The following is a 13,291-nucleotide window of genomic DNA, read 5'->3' on the forward strand; positions in this document are numbered from 1 at the left end:
GCTCCCATATTCCCACCCTCGCCCTTAGATCTCCCTCTCTGTCTTTTGCAAGTCTCTTGATTTCATCCTTTGAACCTGTGATTGGAGGTTAAAGTGCACCAGGTTGCAATGGAAGGAGGAAGCTCTTAAACAATAAAGGCTTGAATATTTAGCTGTGATCAGGTCGCTGCCCTCTCCTTATCTTTTTAAATGCAAATCGTCTTTTAGGGGTAGTAGCTATATACCCAGCGCCTCTCCACGTCACCTGCCTTTGGTGTGTCTGGGCCATTACTAATAGAGCCTTGTAAACAATCGTTAATCATGTAAGTGCTGCCGGCCATTGGATTCGGACCGGGAGCGCGGAGCGCGGAGAGCAGCGCGGGGCCGCGGCCCCTCCGCCTGCCCCCTCCCCGCCCCGGGCAGCCCGTCCCCAGGCAGCAGCCGCGCCGCTGCCAGAGCCCCGAGCAGCATGCGGAGAGCCGCCGCCGGGGCCCCGCCAGCATGTACGTGAGCTACCTCCTGGAGAAGGACGGGCCCATGTACCCCGGCCCGGTGCGACACTCGGGGGGGCTCAACCTGGCGGCGCAGAACTTCGTGGGCGCCCCGCAGTACGCGGACTACGGCAGCTACCATGTGAACCTCGACAGCGCCCAGTCCCCCGGCCCGGCCTGGCCCGCGCCCTATGCTGCCCCGCTCCGCGACGACTGGGGCGCCTATGGCCAAGGGGCGCCGCCGGCAGCCGCCGCCGTCCATGGCCTCAACGGCGGCTCCCCCGCTGCCGCCATGGCCTACAACCCCGCCGACTACCACCACCACCACCCGCACGCCCATCATCACGCCGGCCCCGCTCCCCACTGCTCCGCCGGGGTCATGCAGCCCCTCAATGCCGCCAACAACGCCGCCGCCGCCGCCGCTCCCGAGCCTCTGTCACCCGGCGGGCAGCGCCGCGGCCTCTGCGAGTGGATGAGGAAGCCGGCGCAGCCCCCTCTCAGCAGCCAGGGTAAGCCCGGGCCCGGGGGAGGCGGGCGGGCTGGCGGCAGCCCCGCCGACGGCTCCCGCGGGGCGCCGACAGCTCCCCGGGTTACCGTGTGCGGGGCAGCGCGGCGAGAGAGGGAAGGAGCCCCGAAACAAACCCGCTGAGAGCCGGTCCTCGGAAGAACGAGGTGGCCGGGCTCAGCTGACAGCCCGTCCACGCTGCCTCGTACGGCCCCGCCGCGGAGCCGAGCGGGCAGCGGCAGGAACGGCTCTACGCCGGGCAACAGCCGCTGCCGGCATCGGAGCGCCGCTGGCCGGGGCTGCGCTCCTTCGGAGCACGGCGGAATGGCTCGGGATCGCGGGGAAACACTCACTTTTCCTCCCCGTACTCCGCTCGTCCGCTTATAGCCACTTAGAAGATTTTTATAACCAATTATAGTCATATAAATCATCGGCCGGTGTCGCTCCGCATTTGTTTCTGAGTCACTGGGCGCCTACCCTTCATTAAGGTCCCCGTGTGGCCAGGCCTCCCGAGCGGCGGCTGCGCTGCCCCCGACCCTGCGGGCTGTGGCCGGTGGGCCCGGGAGGTGAGAGGGCGTGACAGCCCCCCCCCAGCCCCGGTCCCCGGTGGCGGGAGGGCGGCCGTGGGCAGGACGGGGAAGGCCGTGGCCGGCGCCGTGCTCCCTTGTGATGTTAATACCCCCTCAGACCCCCGCTTTTATTTCCCCCCTGCGTCTGCCCGGGGAGATGCATGTCCCCCCGCTTTCATATACGGCCTCCACGACTGTTGTAATCCTCTTTTTCCTTTTTCTTTCCTTTTTTTGGTCTTTTTTAATATCTATATATAGTGGCCAGGGAAAAAAAAAAAAAAAGAAAGAAAGAAAGAAAAGAAAAGAAAAGAAAGAAAAGAAAAGAAAAGAAAAGAAAGAAAGAAAAGGTGGCGACTTTCGCAGTAAATAAGGAGTTCTGCCATTCCTCTCTCAGCCCCTGCCTTGTGCGCCGGCCGGCGGGGCTCCCCGGGCGCCGTGGGGTGCGGGTCCCGGGCACACCCGCCTGCCGCGGGGAAGCCCCGGTGCCCCGGGGCCAGCAGCAAGCACCAGCTACGCCCCGGGTGGCGATGGCGGCGGAGCTCTCCCAGGCCCGTCGCGCTTCCCACAGCAGCCCGTGGTGTTCCCACAGTTTGGGCTTGTGCGACGGTGGCCGGTCCCTTGTCTCCATTCAAATTCTGCCTTTGGAGCCAGTGTTTATGTTAATGTGCAGGGCTGGGGGGATGAAAGCGCCTGCCGCCATTTGTTCAGTAGTGGTAATTCAAACAGAATGTGGCTGTCATTAAGGCTTTGAGAAGGGTTTTTCTTTGATAAAATCTCCTTGTCCTGCATTGTTTGGGATTGTGTTCCCTATTCACTGGCTCTGGGGAGTTTTCTCTGATCAGGCTTGTATCTTTACAGGGTGCTTTTGTTGTGGTTTGCAGAGAGTTTACCTGAACAAAGTCAGCCTTCTAGCCATTAAGCACCTTGGGGGCAGAGACTCCCCGCCTCGGCTCCCTGGGGAACGGGAGGGCCGGGGACACAACCAGTCAGACAAGAAACCCTCGGCAGAGGGGAGGTCACTGCTGCGGCTACGCGCATTCGCCAGCCCTCGCTGGCAATTGCCTTCGGATTTCGTTGGGTTTGGGTTTTAGTGGGGTTTTTGAGCTCAAAAGTTGCACGTCCCACTTCTAGAGTCTCCGAGAAATCGCTTTATTCGCTACCCGGAGGCCCGAGGGTGAAGCGAGGGGGAGCGGGGCCGGGCCGGGCCCCTGGGGACCCCCGAAGGCCGCTCCGTGTTCTCCCTCCTAGATCGGTGTTTCTCGTTTAGAATGGAAGGCGCCGTGCCCTGAATGAGGCTTTTCTTTCTTTTTCTTTCCCTTCTTTTTGTAAAAAGTTAGTTCTTATTAGGGAAGGCAAAACAAAACCTAAAGCCAGCACCAAGGGCACAACAAAAGTGTCCCAAGCGCAACGCACGGGCGTGCGGCGGGGCAGGGGCCGGCGGCCGGGCCGAGGTCCGCGCCTGGCTTGTCCTTACAGTCGGCACGCCGGGGATTTCTGTCCTGTGTCCCCAGGGAACTGTGGAACTGCTCTTGTCCCCTGTGACTGCAGCAGAGCCCCGAGCAGGGAGAGGTGAGCAGGGAGCCGGAAGGCCGGATCCTGCTCGCCCCGCACCCGCAGAGGGGAGAGCCGCGCTCCACGTCGGCCCTTTGGTTTGGGCTTTCCCAACCTCGGCTTTGTCCTCCGCAGTTAAAACCAGGACGAAAGACAAGTACCGTGTCGTGTACACCGACCACCAGCGGCTGGAGCTGGAGAAGGAGTTTCACTACAGCCGCTACATCACCATCAGGAGGAAAGCAGAGCTAGCCTCCAACTTGGGGCTGTCCGAGAGGCAGGTCTGTCCCACGAGTGCCTCCCCCCACGCCGTCCATGGGGAACTGGGATAAGCGGGAGCTGGCATGCTCAAGGGTTGGGATGTGCGGGGCCGGGATGCTTGGGGGTCGGGATGCGCGGGGTCGAGAAGCGCGGGACAGGGATACGCTCCCCGAGATGTGGCATGTCCCCAAGGAACCACCTCCTTCATTCTCCTGTTCTACCCTCCGGCAGGTGAAAATCTGGTTCCAGAACAGGCGGGCGAAGGAGAGGAAGATCAACAAGAAGAAGTTGCAGCAGGCACAGCCCAGCGGCGCAGAGCCCCTCAGCCCCGGCGCCCCGCTGCAGGGTCCCGCGGCGGGAGCGGCCGCCGCCGGGCTGGGCCCCGCGGCCCCGCAGTGACAGCGTCCGGGGACTGCGGCGCAGGGACTGCTGGAGGGCACGGCTGCGGCGGGGCCGGGCCGGGCCGGGCCGGGCCGGAGGGCACGGTGGGAGCCCCCCCCGCCCTCCCCATGCACTACACCGCCCCGCGGGGCCGGCCGTGTGTACAGATGTACAGTATATGTGTCTCGTCGTCCAGGGGAAGCATGGCCATCTCTCTATTAATATTATTATTATAAAGTTTGGGTGGGGTTTTATACCCTGGAGTTTGTTAGATAAAAAGGGGGGCACTGCCCGCCAGTCACCCCCCGGTAAATCTCAGGGATCGGTCCGAAAGACCTTAGAAATGTTGTTGGGCTAGCGATGAATTTTAACAGGAAAAAAAATAATTAAAGCACATTTTTTTTATTTTAGATTTTATTTTCTTTTCTTCTTGTAACCATGAATGTACAGAATGTTCATCCTGCCCTAAGGCCAGAACAGACAAGATAAGGCACTGTTTAAACGTTCAGAAGTGAATTGCTTAATGTTAGACACTTGTAAAAGAGCCCATAAATCCGGTGCTGATAGTCATCCAGCCAGATTTATTAGTCCCAGTGCAGAGAAATTGAAAGAATGAAGTCTCCTCTGAAAAAGGTGTCCTGTCGTGCTGCAGTAAGCAGCCTTGCTTGTGTGTGCGCCATGTCCCGTCAGTTGAATTATGTGCTGTTTCTCACCTCCTTACATTTTTCTGCTTGTTTGGAGTTCTTTTCCAGTTAGTTTTCCAAAGTCTCCTTGGTTTAATCAGCTCTATGTAGGCTTCCCCACCAGGAGCAGAGATCTTCAGAAAGAGCCATGTGCTGTACCAGAGTCCACCTTGCACAGGCTGTGGCCTATTTCCACATGCTGTCTAGATGGTGGGGACCAGGATAGAGTTGCCAAACGATTCACCTACCAAGAGATGAAAACCAGAAAAGTCCAGCTGGTCTGGCCAAATCACCCTGGCTGTTTGCTCTATGTACTACTTACTTAAGTCTGGGAGAAACCCCACTGAGAAATGAGTCCACGCAGACAGGCTGGGGTGGCTGCACTGCAGCTGGTGCTGGGGCTGGACACGGGAACGGCTCATGTGGGCCTGGGTCCCAGCAGCAATGGGAGCACTGTCCAGCCCAAACACATCTGTCTTCCCCAGCATTTGGCCTAATATTGTTCTGTTTTTCTCATCAGATTTATTTAAGATATTCCATTTGACTTCTTTGGGACACTTCGTTTCCTTGATGACAATTTTCTCATCTTTTTGCTGAAAGCTAAAGCCAAATGCCATCAGCATCTGCAGAACTGCATGGGGATGATTGGTTTGCTAGGGCCTGGCCTAGAAAGGTGGCTGTCTCCGCCTGGGAGAGCTTGGGGAAACAGTGAGCACCAGCCCCAAAGCCTCCATGTTGTGTTTTGGCTGCATGTAGCTCCATGGCATGCTGAGCTGGGGGCTGGGGGCTGGCTCGTAGGCTGGCTGCAGACGTATGGCCAAGTAAAACCTGATCCAGGGATCCTATGCCTAGGGGAAGACAATGGTGGGAAGCAGCACCTCCAGTGCAGGGAACCTGCTTGCTTTCCTTCCTCGTGCGTAGTCTCTGAAACCGATCTGGCCAGGAGACATGGGTGCAGCACCCAGGCAGTTATGCTCATTGACGTGGGCTTGACACATACCACGTCTTGCTGGGTCCAACGTCCATGGTTCACTCTGGACCAGAGGGAGGCAGGAGCCAGATCCATCCCTCTTTACCTCTAAAGAGTCCTTGGATCTTTCTGGAGAAGCCGCTTCCCTGGGGACACCTAAAGCTCAGTAGCACCCAAACTGAGGACCCTGGCTCTGCAGCACCAATCTTTAACCAGAGGAGAGCTGTTGCCTAACAGGGTTTTGCAGGCACCATGACCCACTCCTTCCCTTGTGCTCTCCCCAGAAGGGCATGAAGGCTTTTGGGAGCAGTGTTCATGCCAGCAGCCCTGGGTGGTGCTGTCCCTCCGAGGATGCCCTGTGGCACCCAGGACCACCCCCGCTGCATTGATCCCCAGCCGGGCTGCTGCCGGAGCTGCTACGCGTTGCTGCGAAACGCCTGTCAATAAACCCTGTTTGGATTGTGGAGCAGAGCGCAAGGTTTGTTTGATTAGTGGTTAGAGGTTCAAAAGTCGGCATTGTCCCACTGGAAGCGAGCACAAGTTTTTTCTCCCTAAGGAAAAACTGGCTGCAGCAAGAGGGAGGGAGAGATATCAGTGGGCCCTTTTATTTGTTTCCAAGAATAATTAATGGCAGTGCAAAAAAAGATGACCAAGGAGTTATGAAAGGCCATCAATAAGTAAATTAATCACGAAAGATCTGGGGGTGTAAGAGGTGGTGCTTTGGTGTGGTTTTGCTGGCATTACTCCATGCCTGCATGGCTGGAGTGGCACAGGACTGGTAGAGCCCACAGCTTCTCACAGCAGTGGTGGCACTCAGCCGCCCCTGGCACCAGCCTGGGCATGTCAACATTTGGGGTACCTCCTGTAACCCTTCAATAGCGTACTCCTGGTTGGTTATAATGCTGAAAGTATCAACATTTCTTTCTTGTCTCTAGGACTTATGAGAAAGAGACTTGACCCTGCCGTGGTGAACTGCTTGATGTCAACCAAAGTTTCATGTCTCTAAAAAGTTCATTAGACACATATAAACAAGTGAAACATGTTTTAAACGTCCCCATTCCAGATCTCTTCCACTCTTTGCTAGCAAATATTCATTTTCTGAGCTCTCCTCAAATACTTGATGAAGGTCGTGCAGAAGTCAAATTTCTCAGTATAAGAAGGAACCAACCAAGCAAATTGTATCCACACCCAATTTCATATATTTCTCCCTCCCATCCCTAAACAAATAAACCACCAATCTTCCTGCTTCCTTTATATTCCTCGTGCACCATAAAGGAGCATAAAAAGGCACAAACTGGATATCTTGGGTTTTGGGAGGGGGGATATTTACAGGCATACAGATCAGTCCGGTGGCTGGACCATGACATTGAACCAGAAGCACCATTTGGGAGAGCTGAGCTGCTTGTGGTAACCGTCTGCCCAAACCACGAGTGTTTTCACCCCTCACAACTGTCTTGCAGCAGCCGAGCCAGATCGGTGGAGAATGATGGGTCAGAGCCACCGCACCTTGCCTGCCTGGCACGGGCTGGAGCGGGTGCCCATGGAGACCCTCTGACCAGGATGGGTAAAATCCAGGAATTCAAAAGGTTTGGCCCCAAAATTGCAGGATGGCAGCCCCTTGCTCTCCCTCTTTTGACAGATTTTCCTGCTCCAATCACTGTACAATAAAAAAACACTTAGGATCCTTACTCTTGGTTTAGCTTTTAGCCAAATAAAAGAGTTTCTCAAAAAAGCTCTTTGAGTTTTGGGCAATAAATCACAATATGTGTCATAGCCCACGTTGGGGAGAACAGTAAGGTTCTTAGACAGCAAACTTGGATGGCATCTAGAGCAAATGTCTGCTTTCTCTGATCTTGAGTATCTTTTAGGGACACTATGTGTTCTCGGCCTGATAGCTGAGCACTCTGGATATGCAACATGAAGACAGTAAGTTTTTTAAATGTAAAAAAAACCCCAAACTTGTATCATTAGTAAGTAACAACTTCAGACATCCGCATGAGTGGCTTTGGTGAGACAGGCTGTTTCCATCGGTGGATTAAGTAGAGTCTGGAAGCACATATCCCAGCCATGCAACAGAGGGCAGAGCCCATCCTTCAGAAACTGGGGGCAGGGGTTGCTGTGCACGACTTTAATCCTGACTCCACAGAGCTGTGCTAGGCTATTGGCTTCTCTTTGCCTCTCCATCAGTGGCTGGAGTGGAAGAGGAAATCATGGAGTCTACAATTCTGTTGCCACAGCTCTGCTGAATGCAATGTTTCACAGCCAAAATTCATGACCTAATACTTTCCCTGGGTCCCACCTGGGTAATGGAGCTATGTGCTGAAGTTTAGAGCAATTACAGCTGAAAGCAAAAGTTGAGTTGATGCCAGAGAAGCAGCACTGGAGGCCTTCCAGGAGGAAACAGCTCATAAATGGTAAGGAAAGTCAGCAGGACACAAGTTTGCCAAGGACACATCTAGCTGCACAGGTAGCTTGGCAAGAAAACAAGGCCACCTTGGCATGGGAGGTCATGGGATGGGTGCCCTGGTGCAGCAGATGTCCTGGTGTGCTCCCTAGCAAAGCAGCTCTGGTTACTGGGGGAGAGCTATGGCAGGGAAGTGTCAGGAACCCCTGGGGACAGATGGGGACAAACTCTCCCGGCAGCCTTAGCAGCCCTAGGGGCTTTGCTCCAGCAGAGCTCCTCAGTGGAGCAGGACATTCCTCCTCTCCTCACTGATGAGGAGGGGTTGCTTCTTCTCAACTATGCTGTGACTCAAGTGAACATAGGCAGTTTCTTCTAATTAGTGTCTCATCTTCTGCAACGCTCCTGATTCCATTCTCATGTTTTGGCACTGTTGGAAGTCAAACTTACCTTCCCTGAAACAGGGGGACAGATACTCGCTTGCAAAGGGACAGGAAAAACTTGAGCTATTCACTGAAACAAACAGTTTGTTGCCAGGAGACTGGAGTCAGGACTTGGGAATCCCTTTCTACCTCTGTGTTTCTAAATTGAAGTATTTTGGAAGACACCCTCATTGTAAAAATTTTCTTCCTATATCTAGTCTAAATCTACCCTCTTTTAGTTTAAACTTCTAACTGCTCATTTCCAAACCGTGGATTGCTAGCACTTGAGCTGGACTGAAGACAACTAGAGAGATGCCAAATATAACATCTGGACTCATTATCGGCCTCCTGGCACTCTGGCACCCAGCTGTAACATGCAGGGCTGGAAAGAATGCGCTTCTTATAGTGTTCTTCCAAAAGAAGAGAACAAGCCAAAGAAAGCACATGGACCTTTCCTGCTCTCAGCATTCTTTTCCCCTTAGTCAGCCAGGTATTTTTTGGCAGCTGTCGCAAGCTCATGTAGTTTTGCTTTTGAGTCAGATCCTGTTCCCCTGACATGCCTTGGTGCTTTCCACAGAGTCACAGCCTGTCCTTCAGATAACTTGCATAGACCAAAAGATCTTTGTGAGAGAAAAGCTGTCTTATCTTCAGCATTCTTTGGAAAGGGATGCTCCTAGCTGCAGAATGTCTCTTCCTCTGCAGGCAAACAAGACAAGCTTTCAGACCTGGAAACTGAGATTGCCTGTGGTCTAGTTTTTCCATGCCATGGTTTGACCATGCAAACAGAAACATTTCTCAGACTTGCTTGGTCCCTTGCCTCTCTGAGTGACAGCAGAAAGGCTAGTTAGGGCTTCCAACAAGGGATTGCTTGTAAGCAAGGCCTTGGAGAATGTGCTGCTGCAACACTCAAACAGTAGAAACTAAAGGCATGATTCAGGGGCCTTCATGATAAGGTGGCTCTCAGGATTTTTAAGATCACAATTCTGCATTTAAACATCTCAAGTGGAAGACAGACAAGACATGGACATCAGAGGCTTTCTGATCTTTCAAAGGCATTAAGGCTCTTAAATCAAGCAGCAGCCACGAGGCGCTAGCATCCAAGATTTTCCTTCCTTTTCCCACAATTTGAAAATGAGACAATCTTTTTCACAGAGATTGTCAGAAGTGATATAAAGAGCTGAACAACACTTAACTACTGAAGTTTCTTTAAAGATAACTCAAGCTTTCAACTACATTTTAGGGAAATTCTAGTCCTTACCTAATCTAGGGATTTATTTTTTTTATTTGTAAAATTTAAGAATATGAGAGGGAACTTGCAGTAATGATCAGTGAGAATCACCTCCTAACAGCAATACCAAAGAATTTTTATTCTAGTTTAAAATAATAATGTGCTGCTTTATGAATCATAAATTGCAATAATAGAAAAAATCAAACCTCCATTTCTCATAAATAGTAAGTGCAGTATGTTGTTTATCTGTCAATAATGTTCATTTTTCAGATCTTTGATCCTCATCAAGATGCTTACATGCACCTATAGATGTAGAGGTAACCCTGGTGTGCTGAAAAGGGGTCTCTAAAAACATCTTGCGCAACTACTCCCAGGAATGTAGTGACTCAGAAGAAAAAGCGACTTTCTCTTATCAGGAGTGTATTTCTTCCTCCAGGACTTCAATCCAGAAACATGATCCTTTTTCTGTTCCCAGGAATGACACCCTGCTCTTCCAAAGCCAGAGCAATGCTTTGGTCCTCCCTTTCATTCTCAGTCACTCCCTTGCCAAACTCTCATTGTGGCTCCAAAGGTGTTTTCCATCCTCAGAGGCTTGGCCTTTGCTGCCAGCTTCTGCTGGTAAAACATGCCCTGCATTATCTCTTTGCCTGCGGGCACACACTCCTGAACTGGGGCAGGAAAACTGAGCCTAGATACTGGTCCAGCAAAAGTAGCTGCCTGAGCAGAGACAGCCCCTGCAAAGTCCACGGTGGTCCAGGAGCTGGGGGTAAACAGCCACCTCCCTTGCACATCCCTCCCCAGGCTTCCTACTGTGGGCACCTGAAATCCCACCTTCTTCCCCTCTTGGCCTAGGAAGATGATCCTGTATCACCCATGGGCTGGCAGCCGCCATCATGGAGGTATCTATCTTGGTACTGGTCCCTTATGCATGAGTCAGCAAAATTCAAGAATGAGAGAGAAATAGCAAGAAAGAAATTTCCTGTGTCAGAGACAAGGAGTGAGGCCACTTCCACCACAGGAAGGGAAAGAGCTGGGGTTGCAGCTCTGGGGGCAGGGGAATGCCTGGCTCCTCTTGCTTACGCAGTATCTGCTGCCTCCCTGACAATAGGAAGCCCAGGCAGCAGTGCCACTCACCCTGATCTGGCAACTGCCTGTGCTCTATGCGGTTCCTGTGCTCAGTGGGAAGCCCAGACCCGTGTGTGATCTGCTGTGAGGTTCAGAGCAAAGGGAGACCCTTCTGAGCAGGATAGAAATAAATGCACCACGGCAGCTTGCAAAGCCCATGGGAAGAAAAGAGAGGAGGGAGTGACAGCCCAGTAGCCATCAATCCTTTCTAGCCACCATGTGCCACCATGCCACTCCTTTCCCTGGCCACTCAGCCCACAGGTCCCTTCCTAATAGCACAGGGAAAAGCAAGGGCTGCCATGAACTGTTAGGAGCACGTCAGCGCAAACCAGTGATTCATGCTGGAGGAATCAGCAGTGTGGTTTTATCTGACTTTAAATGCTTCAAGAAACAATTCTGACGTTTAATCTCACTCAGTATTTTTCCTTTGCAAACATCATGCTCTGTGTTCGTTGTTATATGAAGGACATGAGACTCTGCTTGCTCCCAAATCAGCACGTGCTCAGACTCCTACAGCAGTGCTCTTCAAATTCAAGTCCATCCTGGTTTACAAGCTCTCAGACTGGCTCTCAGCTGCTTACTGCTGTGGCATCCTGCAGCATCAAAACCTAAGAACAGAGTGCTTGTCTTACAAAGTCAAGCTCAATGTAGTGGCATCTCTTTACTCATAGAAATTTTCTGGAGTCATCAGAACCTGCTTAGATGACAGAAATCTTCCTTGCTGCTGTCAAGATGCCCAAGAAGCCAGCTTTCTTGCATCTGTCCTATAAATTCAAAAGTGCCCAAGAAGGAAGAAAGGGAAAGGAGGGGAAGGAAAAGGAAATAGAAAAAAGGAAAAGGAAAAGGAAAAACAAAAGGAAAAGAAAAAAGAGAAAGGAAAAAGAAAAAGAAAAAGAAAAAGAAAAAGAAAAAGAAAAAGAAAAAGAAAAAGAAAAAGAAAAAGAAAAAGAAAAAGAAAAAGAAAAAGAAAAAGAAAAAGAAAAAGAAAAAGAAAAAGAAAAGAAAGAAAAAGAGAAAGAAGAATAAAGGACAGGCCGCCCGGGGCCGCTAGGTACCAGCGGGCAGCGCTGTGTCAGTCCCGTCCCGTCCCGCACTGTCCCGCAGTGTCTCTGCGCGGCCGGCAGGTGGCAGTGTCGCCGCGGAGGCGCCGTGCGGCGGAGCGGGTCAGGGCAGCCTCAGGCACTGCTCTGCGGGCCCGGCAGCTCCCGCCCGCTCCGCGGCTCCCCTCGCCCAACGTGCTCCGCCGAGTTACTGCCACCAACATCCTCCTGCCGAGGTCACCAGCAGGAGTTAGACCTGGCAGTAACAAACGTGTCACCGCCTCGGGACTGCCTTATTGCTGTGGCGTCACCTCCCGGGAGGGGTAGCCTCAGCGGACACATCCTCCCCTGGGCTTGTGCCACCAGGAGTTCTGAAACTGCCCAGTATCCATTTCCTACCAAGTACAATTCCACTTGTCCTGCTCCCTTGGCAGGTTTTCTTTCTTTCCCTTTCTTCACACGCTTGTTGCTGCTGCAATACAAGACAGCAGCCATTACCATCATGTAAAACACAAACCCATTGAGCAGAACCTGCAAACGTCTATGGCACCATCTGGAGAGCTCTGGTGGCGCTAACGAAAGCCATTATATGTCCTACATAAACCATGCTTGAATGGTTGAACAAGTCCCTCCTTCTCTTCTTCACTTTCTGTCCTCTGATCTCCACACGTTATACCCCTGGTATCGTCCTTCACAGCTGCTTGCCAAGAGTCTGGTCCAAAGCCCATTCAAATCAGTCTCATTGGCTGCAGTTAGCTTTGGACTATGGCCTAGACCTCCTTTGCTGGCTCTTGGCTTTACGCCTCTTCCATGCCCTCACTTGGAACAGTCTCTGTCTGCCTGAAGGCTCTCTTTCATCAAATTTCCTTTAGGAAATTCCATTGTTCAGGATGCATCTCTACAGTGGATAAATGATGGCTTCAGAAAGTGTATTGGGATGTAGCAGGGACCATCTAAGAGATGCCAGAAGATGGGGAGATTACCGGCAAAGGGCATATCTCCTGAAGTGTCAGCAGGGAAATAAAGGTGAAAAACAGCCAAGACATGTTGGGTCTCAAAGGGAAATTTAAGCAAGGCAAGGAAGTTGCCCAGAGAAGCTGTGGCTGCCCCGTCCCTGGCAGTGTTCAAGACCAGGCTGGATGCGGCTTGGAGCAACCTGCTCTAGTGGAAGGTGCCCCTGCCCATGCAGGGGGTTGGAACTAGGTGATCTTTAAGGTGCCTTCCAACACAAACCATTCTATGATTCTATGAAGTTCTTCAGCAGGACAAGGCAGAAGACTAACAGTGGGGAGAGCATTAAACTGGTACATGCCCTAAATAAATGAATGTATTACCCCGGTTTCAAACAGGACAGTACTTTATTGGTTTTGGGGTTGTTTTTTTTTCCCAGCAATCTGCAATACATGGTAAGCCCTATGGTTTCTTTAAAAGCTGAGTATAAAAAGAAATGTCAGAAGTGCAGCATCATGATTATATAAAAAAATGCTTGGAAAACAGAACTTACAAGGATTGAGCTTGTCTGAGCAGCCTTCAGGTTCTTCTTGTACATATGGGATTGAGAACCACAACTGAATCCTATAGTTCCAGCTTTTCCCTTCCTCAGGATGCCTATGCAGAGCCTGCACCAGTGGAGGAAATTCAAGGCTGTACAGTGAACACCTCCTTTCCCCAGTCTCACTTTCCAC

General features: G+C 52.0%; 1 protein-coding gene across 1 annotated transcript; it reads left to right on the forward strand.

Moving 5' to 3' along the window:
* Positions 1-480: 480 nt before the first annotated feature.
* On the forward strand, positions 481-3,755 carry CDX2 (caudal type homeobox 2). The gene is made up of 3 exons (XM_030477121.1): positions 481-979; positions 3,231-3,376; positions 3,588-3,755. Exons 1-3 carry the CDS (start codon positions 481-483, stop codon positions 3,753-3,755), a joined length of 813 nt encoding a protein of 270 aa, XP_030332981.1.
* Positions 3,756-13,291: the final 9,536 nt, after the last annotated feature.

Source organism: Strigops habroptila, chromosome 2 (assembly GCF_004027225.2).
Source record: "Strigops habroptila isolate Jane chromosome 2, bStrHab1.2.pri, whole genome shotgun sequence".
NCBI classification, from domain to species: Eukaryota; Metazoa; Chordata; class Aves; order Psittaciformes; family Psittacidae; genus Strigops; species Strigops habroptila.